Source organism: Battus philenor, unplaced genomic scaffold (assembly GCF_028537555.1).
Source record: "Battus philenor isolate CCGP_79_NKW_IND1 unplaced genomic scaffold, ilBatPhil1.0.hap1 SCAF_2, whole genome shotgun sequence".
In the NCBI taxonomy this organism is placed as follows: Eukaryota; Metazoa; Arthropoda; class Insecta; order Lepidoptera; family Papilionidae; genus Battus; species Battus philenor.
The window spans coordinates 7,320,220-7,343,363 of NW_027181682.1; the positions used below are offsets into that span (position 1 = coordinate 7,320,220).

Sequence of the window (23,144 nt, forward strand, 5' to 3'; positions counted from 1 at the left end):
AAGTCTAAATTCTGGCGGCGCAGCACTAGGAGATATTTTAATTAGTCGACCTGTGTGCTTGTTCGTTACTCTCAAACACAATGAAGCGTTATTAACTGAAGCACAACAGCAAATATCTAAGTAACAATTATAGTAGGTAAACGAACGCGGATAAACCTCTGCAAATGAAGGCACAAAACGCGAGCAACGAAGCATGCGAAGAGATTGTTTAGCGTAGGAAGTGCATTTCCCCGACGATGCCTATTAAAACAAAATGGGGGGTAGTTTTAAGAGAGCGGGCGCTTTAAATCAACACAGTAAGCCGGTGATCGCATCACGCACGCGGCGCCCCCGCGCCCCCCGCCGCGCACTAATCCTATTTCCGCGACAAATTAATATGCTCATCGGCAGCCGCGTCACTAGATTACGGCGCGTTCATGGCGCGATTGTATTTTAAGTGTATTATCCAATTTGGTGGATATTGTGCGTGTGGTAATCAGCGGCCGCGGCGGCGGCAGAGCTGCGCTGCGCCATTACCGCACGCCGCCGTGGACCGAGCTGGCGCACTTAATAGATTTTGTTGTTGTAGCGCCCGACGCGGTCAGCCTATTGCGAACTAACGGGATTACCGTCCGAATTTGCCTCCCGCCTGCGATACTGGAACGAGCGCACACATTGTTCGCGAGAGCAATTTCCTCCATAAAGCCGCGCGATGTCGTGGTAGTTGGCGCGAGTAATCATAGCCCCGACGAACCATCCACCGCCGATATTTACTGCACGAGGATTTGAAAGTAGTTCTCGGTACATCTCTTGGCTATGTCTAACTGCATTATTAATATACATATTAAAATTAGAGTCAAATCTAACAAACAAAAATTTAATACAACAATTTAAATGTTTGTGGGACCATCAAGAATATAATTTATCAGTGGCCGCAATAAATGTACGTGAATTTAAGCACAGCGTCTCGCTCTTCTACAAACGAACTCGAAAATAAAATCGAGAGAATAATTAAAATCGGCGCAAACCATTAAAAGAGCAGTTTATAATAGGAGAGTGCACTGTGAAGTGTCCTTCATGTAGGCAGTTAAAGAGTTGGAGGAGCGCACTCGAGCACGAGTGCCGTAGCGGCGCCACCTCGCGCCGACTAACGAACCAGCCGACAAAAAGTCTACTCGGCGCCGTTGCACGCGACTCCGCGATAATAATCGCGTCACATACTCTTTGTACCCGAGAATAAAACCTCATCCACTCAATAGTGTTTGCAGTTAGGGTGTTAAATAATTAACGTTCAGGTCGCGTCAGTTTTCGAACAGCTCATTACACATCTAAACGATTCGGCGCTAACGCTCGCGCGATCAAAGCAATCAGGAAATCACGTGATACGGAAGCGTTTTAGTGCCGTCGTAATGATATTGTTCCAAACTAAAGCCGAAGAGTGGAAACAGCAATCCATTTTATGTACTTCCGCAAGAGCCGTAAAAGAGAAATGGTCAAAGGTGGATGAGATTTCGCTCTAAATTTTAATAAAGCACACAAGCGATAGCAATTCAATAAAATTGCTTATCTAAAAAATAAGGCTTAGACGAAAACATAATTTTACCTTCGTTATTGTAATTAACCATTTATCACATAGTACATTAGTTCAAATGGGAAAAAACATAACAATTTAATGCGGACACAGCGATTTTTTTTTATATCATCATTTTTTAAAAATTGACCAATGGAAGTCAAAATATTATACGATTCAAAATAGGTTTTAATAAACTGGGGTTTTTTTTTACAAGAACGTTCTAAAATTAATAATAATTTGGCGATAAAAACAACAGATAATAATTGCAAATTTTACGATTTTATCTTCTATGTATAGAGAAATGAATCGTCTAATACGTTGTAATTACTGAGTGCAACAAGGGCGGGTTGACCAATTCCGGGTTTTTTTTTTCATGTGATTTTTGATTTAATGGTTTCGATTGTTTTTCTATTATCTTTTATAACTTTGTCTGTATCGGGACTCGCGAATTAGAATTAATGTAATTACGATAAGAATTAAACTATAAGTTTAGCTTTTTAACATACTCTCACATGTTACCTTTTAATAATAGTAAAGTTTAAGATTTTGTTCAAGGAACGGAAAAATCAGAGCAGCTCCAAATTTAATGCATATGCAACAAATTTATCCTATGTTATTGCTTCTATATGCCATGAAATAATATAAATTTTAACAAGCCAAACAAAGTATAAAATTGTTATGTTTTGGATCATAAGAACTAATTTTAAGCGTTGTTACACACAGTTATACAGTGCTTTTCAACTTCTTTTACCCTTAAAAAAAATTAAGTCTCTCTCCATAACTAGAGGAAAACATTCTTTGTTTCTGTTAATGTTTATCTACTGTCAATCTTAACTTAATATTCCGAGTATTCTCCAGATACTTGTTATCTATAGAATGTTTTTTTTATCATTTAAATATGGCTTATATTGAAATTCTCAACTAACACACTGAAACAACTGAACACAACTGAAGAGTAATCGTGTACGACAGATTAGTAATAAATGGTCCAATATAATAATAAGATTTTTTCTCATCCATTTATAACAGTCCCAAATTAAAGTCGACATACGTCCGCAAAAACGTGCCCGAAAATGGTTTTCTACTTAATGTTTGGTAAATTGTAAAAGGACAGATGGTGTGACTCAGCGTTAATCCGGTCGACGTCCGCTTACGGTGTGACGCGAGACGGCTCTTGAAAGTCAGCCCGGTCGGGCGGCGATCTTCCGACGAACGTTTGAACACGAAAGACGCTCAGCGCCATACACGGCCGGCCACGACGCGCAAACCTGTTTCGGACTTCGGCACATTGCAATGAATTCGCATCGTCGCGCCGGTCATAAGGAAGTTCATAAATATTTGATTATCACACAACATGTATAACTGAGCCGGACAACGTTTATTACAGATAATGTCCGATTGTAATGGCGGGATAGTTTGCGTGCGATTTGATCGGCGGCAATGTATCACGTCGAACATCACAAGATTTATGGGCGTTGTCGTCTATCGGTTGTTGTTTTATGCATGACATATCGTTCAGGACGTCAACACGCGCTATTTAAGTGCAAATTATATTATCATGTCTTTAGTAAGTCTTGGAGACAGGCTAGAGAGACGGAGCAAAAAGTTTGCTCTTTAACAGGCAATGAATGAGAGTTCATTAGCATGTCAGACTTTATATTTAAATCTGAGTCTCTCTGTCGACAAATATCATGCATATTATTAACGTTTTGACTATTGTAATTGTAATTGATTGATGGTTCGATGCACAGATGCTATACCCGTAACGCTTTTGTTGACTTTAGGAAACCGTAAACTGAAGATTTGAAGTATTTGTCGGGACTGTATTTTCCGGAATCGTTGAAGTGGTGAAAAATGTAAACATTAAAAATGTGAGCGAGCGAAAGAGACGGGCGGACGAGGATCGGGCTGTGTCTGCCTTCAAATACACAAAGCGGGCGATGAGCAAGGAAACCGGTTATACTAGTTTATTTTGCACGCATTCCAGCCGAGCAGCCGGGAGCGGCCGAGCCATTCCCGGACAGATCAGGAACTCGATTTCTACACGACACAACTGGCCTTGAATTCCTAACGCTTTACGTAGACCCAGCCTGAAATGTCATGGAATTCTGTACTACGAATGTAAATGGAATTAATGGATCGAACCTCAATCGACCTCGTTGAGATCTATTTGTCTGACTTTTCAATTTAGCATTCCCCTTAATGTAAACGGAATAATACATATCGTTACGATTAATATTGATAACACGTTCATTTCATACTAATATGAACAATTCAAATCTTATGCAAGAAAAAAGTTTAAGTAATTTCAATACTTCTGACAAAGAATTTTTTTTTCAAAAGTTACATTACTTGCAATTTCTGTCAATACTAAAAAGGATAACATGTCGATTCAATATATATTACTTATGAATACTGTTTATGCTTTGAACCATTTTCTAGATCTTTTACAACATTGTTAGAAGAATTGTTAAATAGCTTTTGGATAGAAAAGATGACTTGCGTAGTCAAGCTTATTTATAACTTTATAGTGGATTATAACAGGGAACCGTTACATAGAAATTATACTGGTTTCATGTCACGTTCGCAATGAGAATTTACTTTAATTGGCAAATAATACGTAGGGCAATTAAGGATGGCAAGTTGGGTGGAGGCGCGCGTGACACGACTAGAGAATGTAAGTATTCAATTATGTAAACAAAGTTGCGAAAGAAGAGCCAAAATTGCTTGCCTCGTTCCTACTTATTGACCTCTTTACGCAGCTGAAACGTTCTAATATATTTTTTGTCAACTGACTACGAAGGAGTGTTTGTTACATGTATCATGCTGCTCTGACTTTCACTTATAAGTATCCATTTTCCGTTGCTAACAAATGCAATTCAGCTAAAAATAACACGCACTACTTATTACAACAGAATTGGACTGTAATTCAACACAAGGCGGTATTCTGTTCTACTTTTAATTAAAAGATGTATTATAATTCCAGCGCAGCAGGAAACAAATAAATTTGTAAATTCCTTTTTTATTTTTCCAGTGTTACTAATACTAAGACTTAGTGAGTACTGAGTAGAAGCGTAGAATGTGCCGATACCCGCCGCGGGGAGTTCGCAATTGTCATGTAAAGCGCTAGAGGAGCTAAAGCACGGCACATCGAAGTCGAGTTCGCCTCCGGCTGAAAATGCACTTTCGCGAAACGATTGCCTGTCGATCTAAGTTATTCAGGGAGGAGGCACCTTTGGACCCGAGAGTGGATAGCGATCATGAAGAATGTCACCGGTATACGGCGGCCGAGATACGATCGCGCATTACCGTGTAGGGATCCTTACTTGCATTGTCTCCATAGCGGAGACGACTTTTTTGAAGCTTAGGAGGTCAATGATTCAGCGAGTGAATTCAAAATATCATCGCCAGAGCATAAATGCACTATTGAATGTGTCGAAATATTACGAACACTTCGATCATGATTCTTGTTTTGCAGGAGCGTGTGAACGTTCGGTCGTGCCAAGCGTCTTTAACACATGTACTTCCTTTTATCTCAATGGAACACATGGCTTATTGGAACTTATGGGCTTTTGCTTATTTATTTTAAATACATTTATAACGAGACAAGTTACTGCATAATTTTGTATTAAGCGGTAAAGCATACCTACATGAAATGACCGATTTAGTTAGATTTTTAAAAAAAAAAAACAAATTATTTAGTTGGGAATACATGAAAGGATCTTTTTTTATAATTCAATTACTTTGACAGAAATAAATAAAAATGGTGTTAAAAATTATTAGTCATCATTGGTTTTTGGAAACAGTTTTAAAACAGCAGGTTCGTGGCATTGTAATTTCGCCGAAGAATTTTTTTTCAAGGCCGAAACTGTGACACTTCCCTTGCAAATGAGCATAGATAAAACGCGCTCATTACCCCTAAAATCCCGCGCTGAGGATTTGCTGACACCATTACAGCCCCTATTTGAGGGTCTTTATTTTATTACAGATGCGTTGAGAAAGGAGGTTTATGTTGTAAAATTTCAAAAATTACTTCTTTCAGTTATTCTTATGAAAATAATTCAAATTTTGTGTTGAATAATCGTATTACAGAAAAAGTATAACAGATGTTGCAACGCATGGCCTATTGGATTCGAAAGGAACGATGTAAACGTAGATGCGAAATAACAAAGCCTTTCGAATTTCAGTTAACTTTTCTGGAGAGACAGCGTTACGAGTATCTTCACGGAGGCTAAGAAAACTATGAAGTGAAGAAGAAAATTGTGAGAGAGTTCTTAACAAAATTGTATATAAGAATGTTTTATTGCGCATTAGTAAATAGAGTAGAAGTTTAAGGCGAAGTTGTTCATTAATGTGCATCGGCGTTTAGTGGAAAGAGTGGGCTAGTGGTGAGGAGGAGCTGACGCTATTTACGTGATTTTCTCCTGGAGACGTGTCTCTCGGGCCGCACCGTTTAATTAAAGGGCGATGGGGTGGGATCCGAGGCGCGGGGGCCGAGGAGCAGGGCATAATGGCGGCGCAATATCGGATGGAAATGCGCGGCATGTAGGAATGCGCCGCACGCCGCCCCTCCTCATCGCGAATCATTCGTGGTATTTTTTATTGACGACTCTAGAAATGTTAACTATAGTGAAAATGACTGGCTTTTGTTTCGAATCTATTAGTTACGGGCAAATTGAATGGAATATTTTATTAAGTTGATGAGGTCACGATGACATTTCGGACCACAGGGCCCGCGAGCATTCTCGATCAGAAACAGTCCAGATTGACTGTTTCTGATCGACAGTCTACAGATCTTTATTCCATAAATATTTGCCTAATGGCACGACAGTATTTTTCACCCGCGCTCGGGCGCTCAGTGGAAAATCAAATTTAGAATCGGACGTTTTTAGAAAGCACAGTTTGAGCGCGCACGTCAGCATTCCGCATGAAAAACATTTTGTGGCACGAGCATTTAATTTGTGTTGCGAAGGACCGAGCGCTGAAAAAATAAGTGGACACGTCTGGTGGGCCGTCGATCGATAAAAACAATTTCGAAATGTAATGTATAAGCGAACAGTAATTAAGTAATGGGCGAATGTTTTGCAGCGTGGCGCAACGGCCGCTCGTCGACCAATGCAGGCGGCGCTCGGGGCCGCGCCGGAGCCGCTCGCGGTGCAATTCGAGCGGCGAGTGGCGAAATCGGAGAGCGAACGAAACGTGACACCCCACTTATCACGCAACGAGAAAGTTGGACATCTTATTAAATTCTGATATTTATAGCTGCGCGACCTCTCGGGATTTGGCAAAATGTATTAACACTAAAGTTCTGCACTTTATGTTACATTATCCTTTATGGGCAATATCGAGAAAGACAATATTAAACACAAATTTATAAATTATATAAAATATAAAGTAGATTTAGTTGTACTTCCAGTTAGTACTTCATACACGGAAGGAAAATACGCGGATAACTACACGGTGGCACAAAAACTACACGAATCCGCAGCTAGCATAATGTGAATCGGCAACGACAATTTATGCAGCAATTATTCGATGCAGGCTGGCGTTCAATCCAGGTCAGATTAAGTGATTTTTAAAACTAATGCAGACGAGGGCATGCAACCCGAGCGTCCACGAAGCTGCACAAACTTAATGAATGCGAACAAAACTGTTTTCGCAATTAACCTCTCTCGAGTTAGGTGATGAAGTATGCAATATGCACACTCACAACTGCTTTCGCGATGCAAATTATTAACAGTTTACCGCACATTAATAAATTTTAGAATTGTCGCCGACAATAATTTTAGGTGTGGTAGTATACATAGTATTAAATTTATATGGTACTCATAGTGTGAGGTGCATATCACGTAACGCAACCGCGGTCTGTTATTCGAACGGGCCCCGCCGCCGTCTTGGTCGTGTCTGTCACCTACCTACTATGGTATCGGTTTACAGTACGCGCAATCTCGAGGGCAGTCTACGCGCCGTGGCCTTGGAAGCTTCGAATCCTATCTTTCGCACACAACGCGATCACTTTTCCACGACATAATTAATCAATTAATTGTTAAATATGTACAACGCATGACTTAAACAATTTGCAAGCGACTATCGACTATTTTTTGCGAGGTTGCTTTTTTGTGTCATGCAAATAGCGTGATAACGCGTCACAAATGGCTCCGAAGGATTAAATTTTAACGGCTAGCGATCGTTTCGTGTTTTCATGAATGATGCGAGAAAGAAGTATGTATCGGTTCGTCCGCAAATTCAACCTGTAACAACTCCGGCGAGGGGAACAAAGCGCGCAAGTCGAGATCACCGCCGGCTTTTAAACGCTCAACAATCCAAATGCTTTGTAACGAAACCTTCGCTCGGCGGTTACCGAAACGCCCACAGACCGGCTAAATAAAGCCTTCGCGATCGATTTATTACAGGTTCAAAGTTAGTTTCGTGTTTTCGCTGTAAGCAGGTTGCATCGGATTTTTCGAGTGACGCCAAGCGAGCAAGTATTTTGCGTTTACCGACGGTGATAAAGCAATGTATCCCTTTGTGGCTTTAAACGATTTATAGGAGGAAAATAAGAATTCAGTTTGCGCAGAACGTTGCGGGATAACAGGAAAATACTGAGGTAATGTGCGAGCTCGTTGCGCACCATGGGAGCAGTTGGAAACGATTTATACTTTCCAAGAAGCGAGATGAGGTGCTTGTCTAATTTTGCACCGTGTTAGTTAAATATTAAGAGTTTTCACATAGATTTCCTACATGTAGAATGAAAAATATACTTTTCACAGATGTCACTATATACACTCACTATGGAATTGCGATCAGTGTAAACATAAATTATGTTTAAATATTTTATGACCGATTTCATGACTCTATAGAATTGTGGACTGTTGGTCATTAATAAAGAAAATTTTCAACCTGATAGACATAATTTTTTCCAGGAATATTATTTAATGTTTACTTAGCAATTCAAGTCGGTTTGAGAACGACTGCATCGATTTGATATATTTGCATAATTATTTAATACTGAATAACCAGTTGTTAATTAAGGAAAAAGTGTATGTACGAAAACATGTTCAGTAACAATATTTGTTCAAGCAGCCGCATTATCAGCATAGTGGTGTTACAGGAAAGAGACAATGTGGCCCGGCGCGTGCAATATCTGACCGTGATGATGTCACCGCCAGCTTCAATAAGGAGCCCGACACTGTTGGCAGAATTCTTTGCGCGTCTCTCCAAAGTAGCCATTTAACACAGTGGTATTTGTTATTACTTCTAGACTAAGCATTTGAATTATATTGTTTAAATAAGGATTGACATGGAACGGAACACTTAATGTATTAGATGAATTCATTACATGTTTAGTTCAGTAGTTATTAAAATAATGTTTTATATGTACAGGATGATTGGTATTAGGTGTAAAAATCTTTAGCACCTATTTCCAATCACCTGTTATAAAATTATGTTATAAATTATTTATTTGAAATACGTTACGTTAATTTATTTCTTCTATTGGATAGGAACAGACAACTAAATTCGAATTTAGACGACGCTTGTTCCTACTACATTATCATTAAGTTACGGTGTACTACATAATAATTACATATATAACATAATAGTAAATGAACTATACATTCACACCTTTAAAGCCTTTATACCTATAATCAATCAACATGTATAAAATACTACCTAATACGCATTTTCATAATGAAGATTTAATTATTTTGTAAAACAAAAACATCTTAAATTTATATAAGTTAACTAAATACGAAAATTTCGAATAAAAGTAAAACGAGCATGAGTAGAAAATCTCCACTAAATATATATTAAATTCCCTTCTGTGATCAGAGCAAGCCACGAGTATAGTACAGTTTATTAACGACTTATACAGTGGATACATGACCACTGCATAAGTTGTTAATAAACGTAGGCGTATTAATTCCCCAATAATGTGCGCGCGCTACCCACGACGGCGGTCAATGCTTCACGGCCATTATAATGTCATCTAGCGAAATGATAGTCACCTTTAAGGCTAAAAGACATTCAGAAATCCGGTTTGACGCGCAAAGGTGTTTCTTTTGGAGTTTGACGCGAAGCGCGTGGGTGAGGTTAAACGAATAAGACAATAAGTTCGCTTTAATCAACACAACTTGGAGCCTAATCAAACATGACCCTCTCGTCATATCGCGTAATTGAAGGCTTAATCATGGGAGACGTTTTCGCGCGGCGCCGCACGCGGGCTTGTGTTGGAACATTCAACACTGCGGCGAACACTTTCGAAACATCGCTGCGAGGAAAAGTATGGATTTTTTGGTTAAAATACTAATTTACTCAAATAATATTACTAATAAACTTGTCTGCTTATTCATTATTATGAATCGCCTTTTTAAGACTCAATGAAGATGTTTATGGTCAGAAAAAATGGAAAAGCTACGAGAAAAATAGTAAAAATAACAATTTTGCCTCACATTAAACTTGTATAATTTGATCACTCTAAAATACATTTTATTTCATTTCATTCTATTGGACTTCGACAGGTAAATAACTTTTGACAAAACGAAGTCCGTCGGACCAGTTAGTTATTATTAAACATAAAGGAATACAAATATTGGCCTGAATGGTTTTTTAAAAGGTTTTATTGCAAAAAGTGTTTTTTTTTATTATCAAGCGTTTTGGATCTGAATTATAGTTGAAGAGAGATGTACATACAGCGAAAGATTTATTGAATCGAATAGATTAGAGTCGAAACAATAGGGTATATGATAAACACTATTCATATTGACTAAAGGGGATTTATTTATTTTACTAACGGATAAATAGTTAGTTTAATCAATATAACATTATATACATTTACTTTTGATAATCTTAAATTCTTAAAATACTTTTTTTCTTTTATTTCAGAAAGAAACTAAAGATAGATAACGTCGAATAAAGTAAAGGTATAGGTACACAGACGACAGCAAGACACATCTCTCGACTTAAAATTAGACGCCGGTATCGGATAAAGTACTTCAGTGTGTGGGCTTTAACAAAGAAACTTTACTTGAACATAACGATCTTCCGTTTCTTGGATACTTCAGACCGAAACGAGAACGCCTCATCTAAAATATTTCAAAATTTGTCGCCACGACATATTATAAAAAGGTATTGCCTAGTCACAAATATTATTATAAATGTAATGGCCATTATTGAAGATTGTATCAACCAGAGAAAAAAAAATTGTAAAACTAAGATTTACTTCTCCTCCTAGAAGTGATTTCAGTATTCATATCATGAATTAAATTTTATTCAAAAATGAGAATTAGTTTACTGGGCGACAATGGTAAATAAATTTTCATTGAGAATAGAAAGCTTCGCTTAAACGTAACTATAGTGTAAAATTTAAATATATAATTTAATTTAAATTTAATGTCAACTGTTTTATAAAAAAAATTCGTCTAAATGGATTTCATTGTCATCATGGTAGAAGTCGCAAGACGTCCACTGTTGGACAGAAACCACCCCCATAAATTTCCTATAATGATTGTATGTTCACATTGTAAGAGATGAAGAAAAGGTCTATTAACCATAAATATAAAAAAACGAAAGTAATAACTTTTAATTATAAAATACAGCTACGTGCATTTTGAACAGAATGCATGAAATGATTAACAAACAATGTTGAATCGTGTTTCACTGCACATTTTTCCAGAAAATCATTTAAAAAATGTAACAACTATTTTTACAAAATACATATAAAATTATTTCGAAATACTGGCCGTAGAAGTTGAACTACCGTAAAGTAAACCTTAACAAAGTTTGGAATAATAATCGCGTAGCAAAAGTCCTCGGGAACTGTCTTACAGTTCCGAGACTAAATAAGAAACAAGAGTGAGGAGATGGCTCTCAAAGCGTAGATAAGATGATGGCGGCCGCGGCGATAGCGACGTCATTGTACGGAATGTGCGGTACTCGGGTGCACAAAGCCTGCACAATGCACGCCCGTCCATTGTTTAACGTCTCGGACTTCACATGATGCCCGGTTTTAAGCGAATTACCGCAACGATCTTCACACATGTCTGAGCCGCGCTGATAACGCTTACAGTCGACACAATACGCTTCCGGAGTCCAGGTTTTTCTGGAAACTACTACGTGAATGATGTTTTTCCGAACATTAACGTTACGTGTAATTTGTTAGTTTATCATATTAATGATTTATAAACAAACAAAAGTTTTTAGTACTATAATACTATTGTCATATGCATCTAGTTTAAATCGCAAAGTGATCTTTGAATTTCATTATACATTTTTGAATATAAAGGGATGAAGAAATTTGATTCTAATATTTTAATCGATAATTTGACTGGCATAAATGCTCCAAGGGTGGGCAGCAAACAGCAGCACCCGGTGTCGCAAGCCGAGTTGACATGAACGTTATGTACAGAGGGTTTCACGCGAACAGGGAATGCCATCTCGTCGCCGAACGCGGAAATCTTTGCCGCACGAACGAGTCCGATCCCTGTGCGTTTTATATCTTGATCGCGTTATTCAAGCGAGCATCAAAGGAAAATGTTAAAGGAAAATATTAAAAGGTTACAATACAATTGAAATACTTTGTATAGGCAACGATACTTTATCAATTTTTGCCAATCTGTTCAAATAAAGTAGAGAGCGCAATAAATAATAGTAACAAACAATTGGTATGATATAATTTGTTTGATAGGAATAAACAGTGCGCTTGTAACGAAATTTACTGTGTTTTTTTATCCAGTATTCCGATTGCCCGACGACTGGATGCCTTATCAGTTTCAGCTTCGGGCAATGCAATGGCAGAGGTGCGTGTTTACATGTCGATTTTAATTTTTATCGGCTATTTTTGGGCGAAATACCTACACGTCGTTCCTCTGCCTGATAACGCCTTATCTAGTCAATATGACGGTCAACTACTTGATAAATTATACTATCCGTTAATTTTTTGGTTAATATAATTAACAAATTGCAGCAAGTTACTACGTGACTTGAATAAGATATTTGTTCTCATTAAAAAATTACACCACGGATGGAAATAAAAAAAGAAGTGAAACTGAAAAGGAGTCTTAATTAAGTAACTAGTGAGTTTAAAATGAATCCGTCTGGATGTACTTGGAATAAAGGCGTCGACGAGTCATCGTCCTGCCTCATTATGTCAGCGCGATTCCAATTCCCATACAATGTTTGATGGCGGCGGTTGCGCTGGGGCGGATGACGCCATTCAAAGTCTTGGAAGAGTAGACGCACAAAATGGCGGCGGCTAATGTTTTCTTAGCTCTGTGTTTAAGGCGTTATCATCCTATTCATGATGACTGAAAATAGGGAGTTAATTAAAGGGGTCATCTCGGCATGAAAAGAGGCAATTTTACACAACACAAGTTAACCGATTTGTTTTGCGTATCTGATTTGATTGATCATGTATCACTAGGGTCCCTTGCAATAGGTAAACTGGTTTAACGTTTTTGTCACCTGTGTAGGCTAAAAGCGTATCAGAACGTACCAGTTTTCCACCAACCCGTACCAGACTCGTATGTTCAAGCATGGCATGTACACCTGTTTTTAAGGGACGCCCTAGCCCAATCTGCAGAAACATTTGCAGAGTAAAAATAAAATTAACATAAGTGAGAAAAAATTTGCCACGTACCTTGATGCTGTCGTAGCAAGCGGTGACTCGACCGTTCTGCACCTCGACGGTGGCCGGAGGATGAGCAAACTTGCACTCGGTGTCAGGCCGCGAGCACTTATTGCGTTGGAACTCGCGGCACACTTCGAGCTGCAGCCAACGTGAGTCTTTGCCATTGAGAAGGTTATTCATGTTCACCATGGTTGCCATCGTCACTGTAGTTAAGGCCGAAGGTTGCGCACGCAGTTACGCTGAGCGGATGCGGCGCATAAGCGGGGCGAGCGCGCCACGCGCTCTGAGCGTACACTCGCGACCGCGAGGACACGCGGCTGCCGCAAGTAGCGCCCGCTACCACTAGCACACACCACAGCACACGCGGCAGAGACGCGGATAGACGGACAGACAGGCGCTTCGCGGGGAAGTGCGTTCAATACGGGATTACTTGCTAAATATTAATCTTAGTTAAGTTATAAGTAAGACACCGAAGGTACAAGCTTATTAACGCGAGTATTAAATTATTATCACACGCGCTGGTATCGATGTCGACGGTAGAGTTTAGTGGAGGGCGAGCAGTGTTTGGTGCGCGAGCATGGCGGCGGCCGGTGTGCGGGTCGGGGCGGGCGTCTGGCGTCGGGGGCGCGGGATAAGCGAGATTAGCGGCTCGGCGGTCAGCGAGCAAGCCGGTGCGGTGCGGGCCAACTCTGCGAACAACAAAACACACTGGTTACTCTCCGGGCGGTCGGCCCCGGAGCCAAGCTCAAGCGGCTACCGGGTTAGCAAGCGCGCGGCGGCCGTCCGCAGGCCGTCGCCGCGCACATGTTATTTGCGAGCAGTAGCGTATAGTCACGGCAACCAAATCTTAACGAATAACGAGCTGCTTCATATTGTGTAACGAGGTAGTGAGAGCACAAATAACCTGCAGCTGTGTATTTTGCAAGGAAAGTTAATATTATGTCTTTACCTATGGAATTGCCGTAGAGTAAACAAATAGTTAGTTATTTTTTAATAAAATCTTTTTAGTTGTCTAATAATCAAAGTATACACTAATGCCATCAAAGCGTTTCTTCCAGCGCACTGGCGATTATTATTATTATAGCTCTTCTTGTAGAAGGCGATTTACGAGAGACAACAAATTCTTCCAAGGCAATTTGTACTGCCTACTGAGTGTTGAACATTTTCCCTATCAAGAATTTGTCAAAATGTTTTACAAAGTAAAAGTAAATCGGTGCAAGTTTTGATGTATACAGCGAATGACGTTGACCTTTCACCCCTAGTTCCTGTAGCTTAGAAATCGACTGCTTTGCCTTGTAAGGTCGACCATGGTTGGTGCATGAGCAGCGGAGACGGGCGATTTACCACAGCTGGCCGGTCATTTGCAAGTTTCTTCAGCATTGTATCTAGTTATTCACAATATGCTTCTGCAGCAATGTCCGTGCCGTTTTTTAAGAACTTGAATAACTCACTACCAACTGTAACCACTTTCCTTGACGTAAGTTTTGTTTAAGGCATTGCCAAGGTTCAGTACTAGGGTTTGTTCAACATAAGATTGCTTACGAAAATAATTAACTTTTCTTGGCGAGTGAAAATGCTGTTCGATGTACCTACTTTTTTGTCGATGCAAGGCATATATCAACAAGTTCGTTGCGTTGGCGTTAGTTCAGCTCGAGCTTAGTGCGGCACTTATCAAGCTTTTTCACATTGCCAGTTTGACATTTGCATCAATGGATCAATATTGCTGATACTTTTTTTTACTAATTTGTATCGCTGGTGTTTTGTTTACAATATTTTTTTTCGCTTTTTCTAAATGCAGGCAGTTAGGAGAGGGTTACCGCTATTTGATACGGATCGTTTTTCTCCCAGCTGAATGAATCACGATAGCGTTTTATCATTATTTACAATTTTTCTAATGGGTGAATACAACTAAAATTTATACGTATAAATAATACAACTTGGAAATTTTACTCAATTATACATTAGTAGGTACATTATTATTAGTCGCTGCCCAAGCGCTAAAGACTGTTATAAGTTTTAAGGTTTTGGACAACGTGCCGGGCCATCTCATCAAAAGATTCTGCCGTAGATTTTTTTCCTGAGGTCTGGTAAGTTGATTGGAGATATATAAGGTTTTCGCATAAAGTCACGTGGTTACTTCTTTTGTTTTCGAATCAGGAGCACTGTGTGAGTAAGTGGTGAAAAGTCTGTACTATGGAGCCGTGCTCTGATACTAATAATGAAAACTGCTGCTAGGTAGTAGATTGAGTGTCCTCAGCTTCCATAATCATCTTTAATTGTCGTTGATGACATGAGTTTGCGGGCGACCGCGAGATTGTTTCTTAAGATCAAAATTTCTGCATGTGAAACGTTTAAACTCATAACGTGTTGTGCGCAGTTTGTAGCATCTCTCCATACATGTCGCTAATGTTGCCGCATTGGTACTGTACCGTATTGGTACTGCGGCGGAGCCAGTATTCCGTAATTACTCTTATTTTCATCTTACTCATACGGATTGAAAGGATAAAAATGTAGTGATGTCAAACTACTATTCAACAAACAAATAACTGTATTTGAAAATATATATTTAAAGGTATCAAATAAAAGAATTAGTAATCAATATCAAGATATCAAGTGGTTAGAATTTTTAAAACGGCAAGTTTATAAGTAAAGATTTTTTATTTCATATTTTTTAAAGATATACAAGATATATCTGTACAGACTTTGGAAAAGACTAATTTCACACTGGGAGTGTTTGGAGTTCACTGTTAAATTTAAGTTGATACAGTTCGGACAGATCCGTGGTAAATAACATAATTTAATGACAAGAAGTTCTTTTATTTACTTTGTTTGGCTAGTGAAATGAGGAGAAATGTTCGATGATCTTAACACCACTAATATAACACGTGACTGGTTGCAAAAGCAAATGTGAATATGTATGGTAATAATGTAACCGTGTATGAAATTAGTGTCCTTTACTAGTAATACAAAAATATAAAACACTCTTAACGTTAATACTGATGAGTGAGGAGGAATAATCTCGCGGAAAAATTCTTTGTGTGGGCGCCGTCGGTCGGATCGTGACGGTCTGGGGGCCGTGAACAAGGAAAAACTCGTGAAACTAAATCCTATCGTAATGCGCTATTTAAAGCATAACCCAGTTGAAAATAGCCCGGTGAGCGGGAGCGCAGCGACGCTCTCCTCGCCGTGCATAAATCTTCAAATTTTATTTTCGATATGGATGCAATAGGATTTTTGTACGAGCCGAGCGACCCGCGAGCAAGCTGTCCGCCCGTCGCGACTGGCCGCACTGGGCCGCCGCGGTGCGGTACTGATATAACTATGATTTAAGCCCCTCAATATAACAAACTAAAAGTCGCTGCTTACGTAATCATCGCAACGAAACCGACGAAGACGACAGGTGTCGAAATAGTGTTTTTATTGTATTTATGAACAGTATTTACATAAGAAGTTTTGAATTGGCAACAATTGTTCCAATTTCGTAAATGTAACCGAAATTAATTACTGTTTTACGATATACTTCTTATAATTAGATAATGTAAATTAAAAACAGTATCACACGATAGGTAACTTGCTATCAGTTTTAATTTATAGTTACATATTATATGAATACTTTTATTATATATCTAATAAACGTACATAATTTGAACAAAAAATCTTAAAACTCAATGGTGCAATATCATTTATGCATGTTATGAAGTGTATTTAGCTTATTATGTAATTCAGCCTAGCTTTCTAAATGAAAATGAATATATGTAGCTTTATGAAAGTATATTATAAAATAATAATGTTAAATATAAAATGTGAACTTAGACAAGATTGTTAGTATTTGCATTTAAAAGAAAAAATATGAGAATGGTATGAATTGAAAAAATACTACCATTAGCTTCTGGATTAAAGTTTAAAAACTTTAAAGCCAGGAAAAACATTTTGATTTACACGATGAGGGTTCGCACTATTTCCATTAAAGTTACCTCATTTCAGTCAGCGTAAGTCCTCAATCCTAGTGCACGCATGACAAGACTGAGCGCTCGGATATCGCAGCGTTGCGCTGTCGACAGGCGAAGGTTTCAGGCGGCCGCTACGCACGCACCGGGAAGACATTCAATAACGTAGTGAAAAGATTACCAAGAGCAATCAGACGGAAGCGAATCTAAATAAGAATCTCTTGAGAGCGAACGGACGAAAGGGTGGGGAAGGGAGAAAGAAAAAACACTCGCCTCGGCCTTTTGTGATCGGCGATTCGATCAAGTTCTCATTGTCGAATTTATTGTGCGCAGTTTAATAGACATTTCACGAACAGTGCGGTCGAGTGTTGGAACATCAATTAGTGATTATTTCAACAGCTCGACCGGGCCACTCGCCCGCATCCGTGGTCTTGACCGGGAATCGAACCTGGGCCTCCCACCGCCACGGAGGGCGCTCTTACCGCTAAGCTATCAAGACAATCAGAATGCGAGGAGTTCGCCTCAAAACTCAATTATTACATTAGCGCAATTCGAGAAAGTCTGTCTATTATTAAAATAAATGAAATAGTTGATAACCAACGCGCGTTTATGTTTCAATATAATATTATGTAATTTTATAAACGTGCCGAAACAGTTTGAAGATAGCTATGATAGCATTTTAATTATAAAATTGCTTATAACCTAATACTTTTCGATATTTGTTTTATCCTCTAAATTGGCACAAGTTGGTTTCCCACACACTCGACCGCACCTAAAGGTTCGCCCGCTCACTTTGAACTTTACTTGACATTTGGTGGAGCATTGTGGCCATCACTGGTGAAGTCTTTACTATCTTGTTATATGTGTCAGCGAGCCGCATTCGTACAAAGTAGCAATACACTTAGGAACTATTGCAATGATATGATTTTAACAAGAGTTTATCTTACCTTAATTTCAAGAAAAATCATAGGATTACTGAAACTATAAGGCTTAGCTCGATTACGGCTCGAAATTGATAAAAGAAATTGATTGTTCGACGCACGAATAAAGCAGCTTAACACATGTAAGTATACTGTGTTATCTATGCGAGTGTCGGGCTTGGGACGGCAGCGAGGACCACTCGGTAATCTAAGGTAGGATGCGGGTACTACCTCAAATCGCCCTCACTGTTCGCGGAGGCGGGAGGCCGCCCCTGAAAAGAATCGGATTGCGAGTTGTGTGATGTCTGATTTTGTTACATCGATGACTTAGTTGTAATGGAAACGGCTCTTGCAGTGTTGTGAATCTCTGCGAAGTGAGTGGTGTGAACCTAAGGTTGTGGAAACACTGAGATGGGATCGGTTATGAAATATAGCGCGGGACAGCTTATTATACACAGGATGACTGGTTATAGATGGAATGCTTTAAAATGGCAAATGTATTGCCCAGTTTAAATATCAGCAGCTATCGTTACTTAAAAATGTAGATGTGAAATAATTTTATTTTTATTTTTTTAGCTAGTATTAATAAGTACCTGGTAACGGTACAACGCAAGCTGATCCGTAGAAATATTTAAATGATAGAACAGTTTATCATTTCGTACATCACAACATGTGTGTAAATATACGTGGATGCGCATAGCTTTTTTGCACATTTTAAATACTCATTCGTAAAATGTTATTACGTAAAATAACCGAAATGTAATTTATGCATTTCTTTTTCATTAATTCTGGCTTATTTATTCTAGTTATCAATTGCAAAATGATGACTGCGATGATTATTAAATTGACATTTTACATGAAACTATTTATTGACTTGTCTCTTACATAACGTAAACTACAATACGTAATATTATATATGTTAACATGAATGAAAACATCCATTGTTGAAAATGGAATGTTAAAATAACACTCAATTATATATTAACAGCATATCGGAGAATGAATAACCAATCGGTTTTCTAGTTAAAACGAAAACAGGAAAATAACCTAAGTGTTCCGAGCCACAATACCTGAAAACGAACTCCCATTTAGCCTACGTAACACTGACGCAAAATTCCATTACGTAATTAAAATTAGAACGATGGAGTATGATTGAAAACTAAACTGAACATCTTAATGCGATAGTAAATTATACGATTACGTCGAACAAAAGTCACTGTGATGAAAAAGCCGGTGACAAAGCCTCACGCTTCGGCTGCGACGACTATTAGCCGCGTTACGTAAGATCGCTCATTTTTTGTTCAGTCTTAAAAAAACGTTTGTCGATGCAAGTTCCCTATTGTTATCTACGGACTGGTTTATCGCCGAAGTAATCAAATGGGGCGGGCGGCGGCGCGTTGCGATAAAAACTGTGAGCGGCATGACCGGCGCGCCGCGGACCAGCGTTCGGGGCCTGACCTTGGCTGCCGCGCTCGGCCGCAGACGCCATCCGAGCAAAAACTATCGCAAACCTCCAATCGGACACAGTCCATTGGCGCTACGACGGTTCAGACGTACGGCGCATTCGGTTCAATTGCCCATTTGCATACATTCGATACGATTACCATATAATATCACTTGTCTCAGGCTGCGTCACTCTTCGAGGGCGCCAACTCGCTATGCTGAATTTTAACGAACCCCTCGAGCACATATTATTCAATGAAAATAAAACGAGATGTCTCGCGAAGAACACGATAAACTAGCGTTTAACAATATTATTTAGGTATGATTAATTTCCTGTACATTTGGTACTAAGTTTAAGTGACGACAAATTCATTATTTCAATTTAAAATCAAACTTTTGCATACGCTAAATATAATTTGTGCAGAGCAAATTAAACTTTTATAACTGACATTTCTGTCAATTCGGCGCTAGTTTGTATTAACGTTCAGGGACAATGTTTAAGGTAATCGTATGAAAGGCAATATGATATTTAATACGACAACAAGATGGTTCATAATGGTGTAATACAGATAAATGTTACGATTCACGTGTGAGCCACCAGTGATGTCACCGATTTACCATTCGTTATTCTGTGCACGCCGCCACATTCGTTGGCCCGAGTGTGGTAGTTGACTCATACTGTCTGGAAGCGAATAAGATATATATTGGAAACAAAAACTTGTGACAACAAAAATTGATATTTTTTTTAATATCTGGTCGTCAGTTGTTTGTTAGTAATCTATGACATTACGGCGATATTATTTTGGTATCTAATGTATAATTTATGAAAAGAAATTGTTTACTAGCAATATACATCTTTTATTAAGGTCGTTTGGTTTATGATGCAATTCTTATTTCTGTCGCTAAGCAGTAATATTATGTAGATAGTGTGTTTTATATTGTTTCAATTTAAATCTTGAACTGTTGTTGTTGCGCGACGGACTATCGGAAGAAATTTATAAACATTACTCAATTAAAAGTATACGTTTAATTGATAAATATAATAAAATATTTTTATACTACTATTTTTTGGGTGCAACCAAAACTGCATGCGTCAATAATGGAGCGAATGGCGAACCAATTTTGTTCTCGACAAAGTCACAATAAATTTTAAAAAATTGGACAAAAGGCTATTCGTATAACGTAGTTTCATGTTGAAAATTAAGCGAATGATTAGTCGAGCACGTAGGTCAGTTCCGGCAGTCAAAACAAAGGCCATTGTTAGGGCGCACAGCAGATCGTAACTAGTGCTGCTCTCGTATTCGGGACGTGTGCGAGGAGCATTTAGCAGACTCCGGGGACGGCGGCGGACTGGTAATTAGCACGGGAGAGGCGAAAAATTTGCGACGGCTCGGAATTTACGAGGCGCAAATTATACGATTCAGGCGCTATCGCTGCAACGCTCCCGTTAATGTGCACGCCTTATCGAGCACGCCGCGCGAGACCTGGGGGCCCCGCGCTCGACTGATACCATCGGCATACATAAAAATACTACACTAAACGAAGGCACAACGCACGCAACCTAATGGTGCTAGTTTACGCTGCGAATGTCTATCAGATAGCTATTGAAATATTATGACCTCGGGCGGAAGATAATGTAACGAATTAAACAGTACGCGAAAACGGCTCCGTTCGTGAGGGACTAGGATTTTTAAACCGGTAAGTATCTTATCCGTGATTAATTTGGTCGCGTTATCTAGCTCAGCTGCGCCTGTGTCACATCCGTTTATATTCACTGATAAGATAATTAATTCTCGGAAAAGTTTAACGCCATGGTATTTTTGATACAGCCATTAATTTTTTTTTCTACGTGGAAAACGAGGACGTCCTCAGGTTATAATTCCAAAAGGCCGCTTTTACATCAATACTTTTTCAATGTGGCTCCTATACATATTTACCATTCTTTCCTTAATAAAATACGTTATGTGTTACATGAATAAATAAAAAAACTACCTCGGCTTATAATTGATATTTATTGAGATAGACTAAATATGAATATTGTTAAGAGCTGATTTTCTTGTTACAAAATAAAAAGAACGAAATTTTAACATTTTTTACCCCGTTTAAGATTTTACGCGAGTATTTCGGACACATCCAGTTCTTGGCTGCGTACTTTTGATTTTTAAATGGCCTTTGCCTTAATAAAAAATACTAATTAGCTAAAAATAATTATATCAACATATCAAAACAAAGTCGTCTCTTCTCTTTAAAATAAAAATCTCGTCTCTTTAAAATAAAAAATTATAAAAGTAATGAATATGACTTTAAAACATTTAAAGGTAATAAAATTTAAATTACCACGTCAAGCGCTCATTTCTAATTTCGCAGTGGATGTGGAATTAATAAAATAGTACAATAATAATACTGCGGGCGAGTTCTCTATTGACAGAAGTTTTATTGTCGGGAGCAGGTAGCGGAGGCCAGCTGTTGCCTTCGTAGAAACGTTGCAAGCGGGCCATTGTAGACCGTAACTGAACCAATAGACCGGTCGTTTTAAAAATTAACACAAAAGTATAGCACCTCAAATTTTGTAATTTTTGTTCTCTAATATCACAAACGCGGATAGCGCACAAAGTTAAACACGAAAAAATTAACCACATGTTTTATAATTAATATATTATTTTTAACTACATAATACTGGGAAAAATAATTTTGATCGTATTACAAAATTCTATTTATTTACTGGCACCGGTATTCGTTTAATTTAACATTGGAACGTTAAAGACTATAAAATACCAAATCGTAATTACTCAAAACCAAGTTCTCCATTGATAAGAAATGCAAGGATTATTTAACATCATAGCAATGATTATATCTTCAAAAATTTTAACAATATGTAGTATTCGAAACAATCCTATAATATTTAAAGGAGGTTGTAAAATTTAAAAAAAAAATCTTTTACAGAGAATAAACGAACAAAGATAGTCCTTGCGTAAATGAACTGTTTTTTAAATACGTTAATCGCACATTTTACAATTTTAAGCTTTCAAATAAACCATGAAATGATTTATCTGTTTTATTAGTAAAACTTTTTTTAAATGTTAGTGGAATTTAGCATTTAGCCATACGACAACGAATTAATAACGCAGAAAAAATACATTGATTGTTAATCTGGAATAATATATTTAATCTACATTATTTTATATGTTTTGAGTATATATAAAAATTCATTTACATCTTTCCAACTTTGTATAATTATATTTAAATTTGAAAAGATATGTGAAGATTTTTTTCGAAAATTTTGTGCGATTAGTATTGTCTTCCTAATTGTGTATTATTTTTAAATTATAAAATAAAATCAGTTTTACACAGACTGAGTTTTTATAAAATATATGAGTGTATGATGAAATAATTAAAAATTCGTCATTGATAAGAACGGAGAGATTACGTTTCTTATCTCGCGCAATGTGCTAGATAAAATTTAACTGTAACGTATGTTATTGCAAAAAAGATTTTACAATATTTTCTTGGAAGGAATGAGAAAAGAGAAGTTTTGATGAAAAAGAAGTTATTTGGTTTAGAATTATTGAGAAGAAAGTGTTTTTATGTGCTTAAAATATAGATATTTGAATTTAATTATACGTAATAGACAAACTAAATTATAAAGACGTAATTAA

The 23,144-nt window shown here is 38.0% G+C and overlaps 1 protein-coding gene across 7 annotated transcripts in view; it reads right to left on the reverse strand.

Moving 5' to 3' along the window:
* mbl (muscleblind) overlaps positions 1-23,144 on the reverse strand; it is a 122,759-nt gene that overhangs the window by 38,532 nt on the left and 61,083 nt on the right. For all 7 annotated transcript variants that reach the window (XR_011107519.1, XR_011107518.1, XR_011107517.1 and 4 more), the window contains one exon: positions 13,188-13,867. Coding sequence is in view for 4 of the 7 variants with exons in the window: in XM_068765372.1 (XP_068621473.1) it covers positions 13,188-13,376 (189 nt within the window). In the remaining 3 variants the exon portion in view is untranslated. The remainder of the gene's footprint in view (positions 1-13,187; positions 13,868-23,144) is intronic.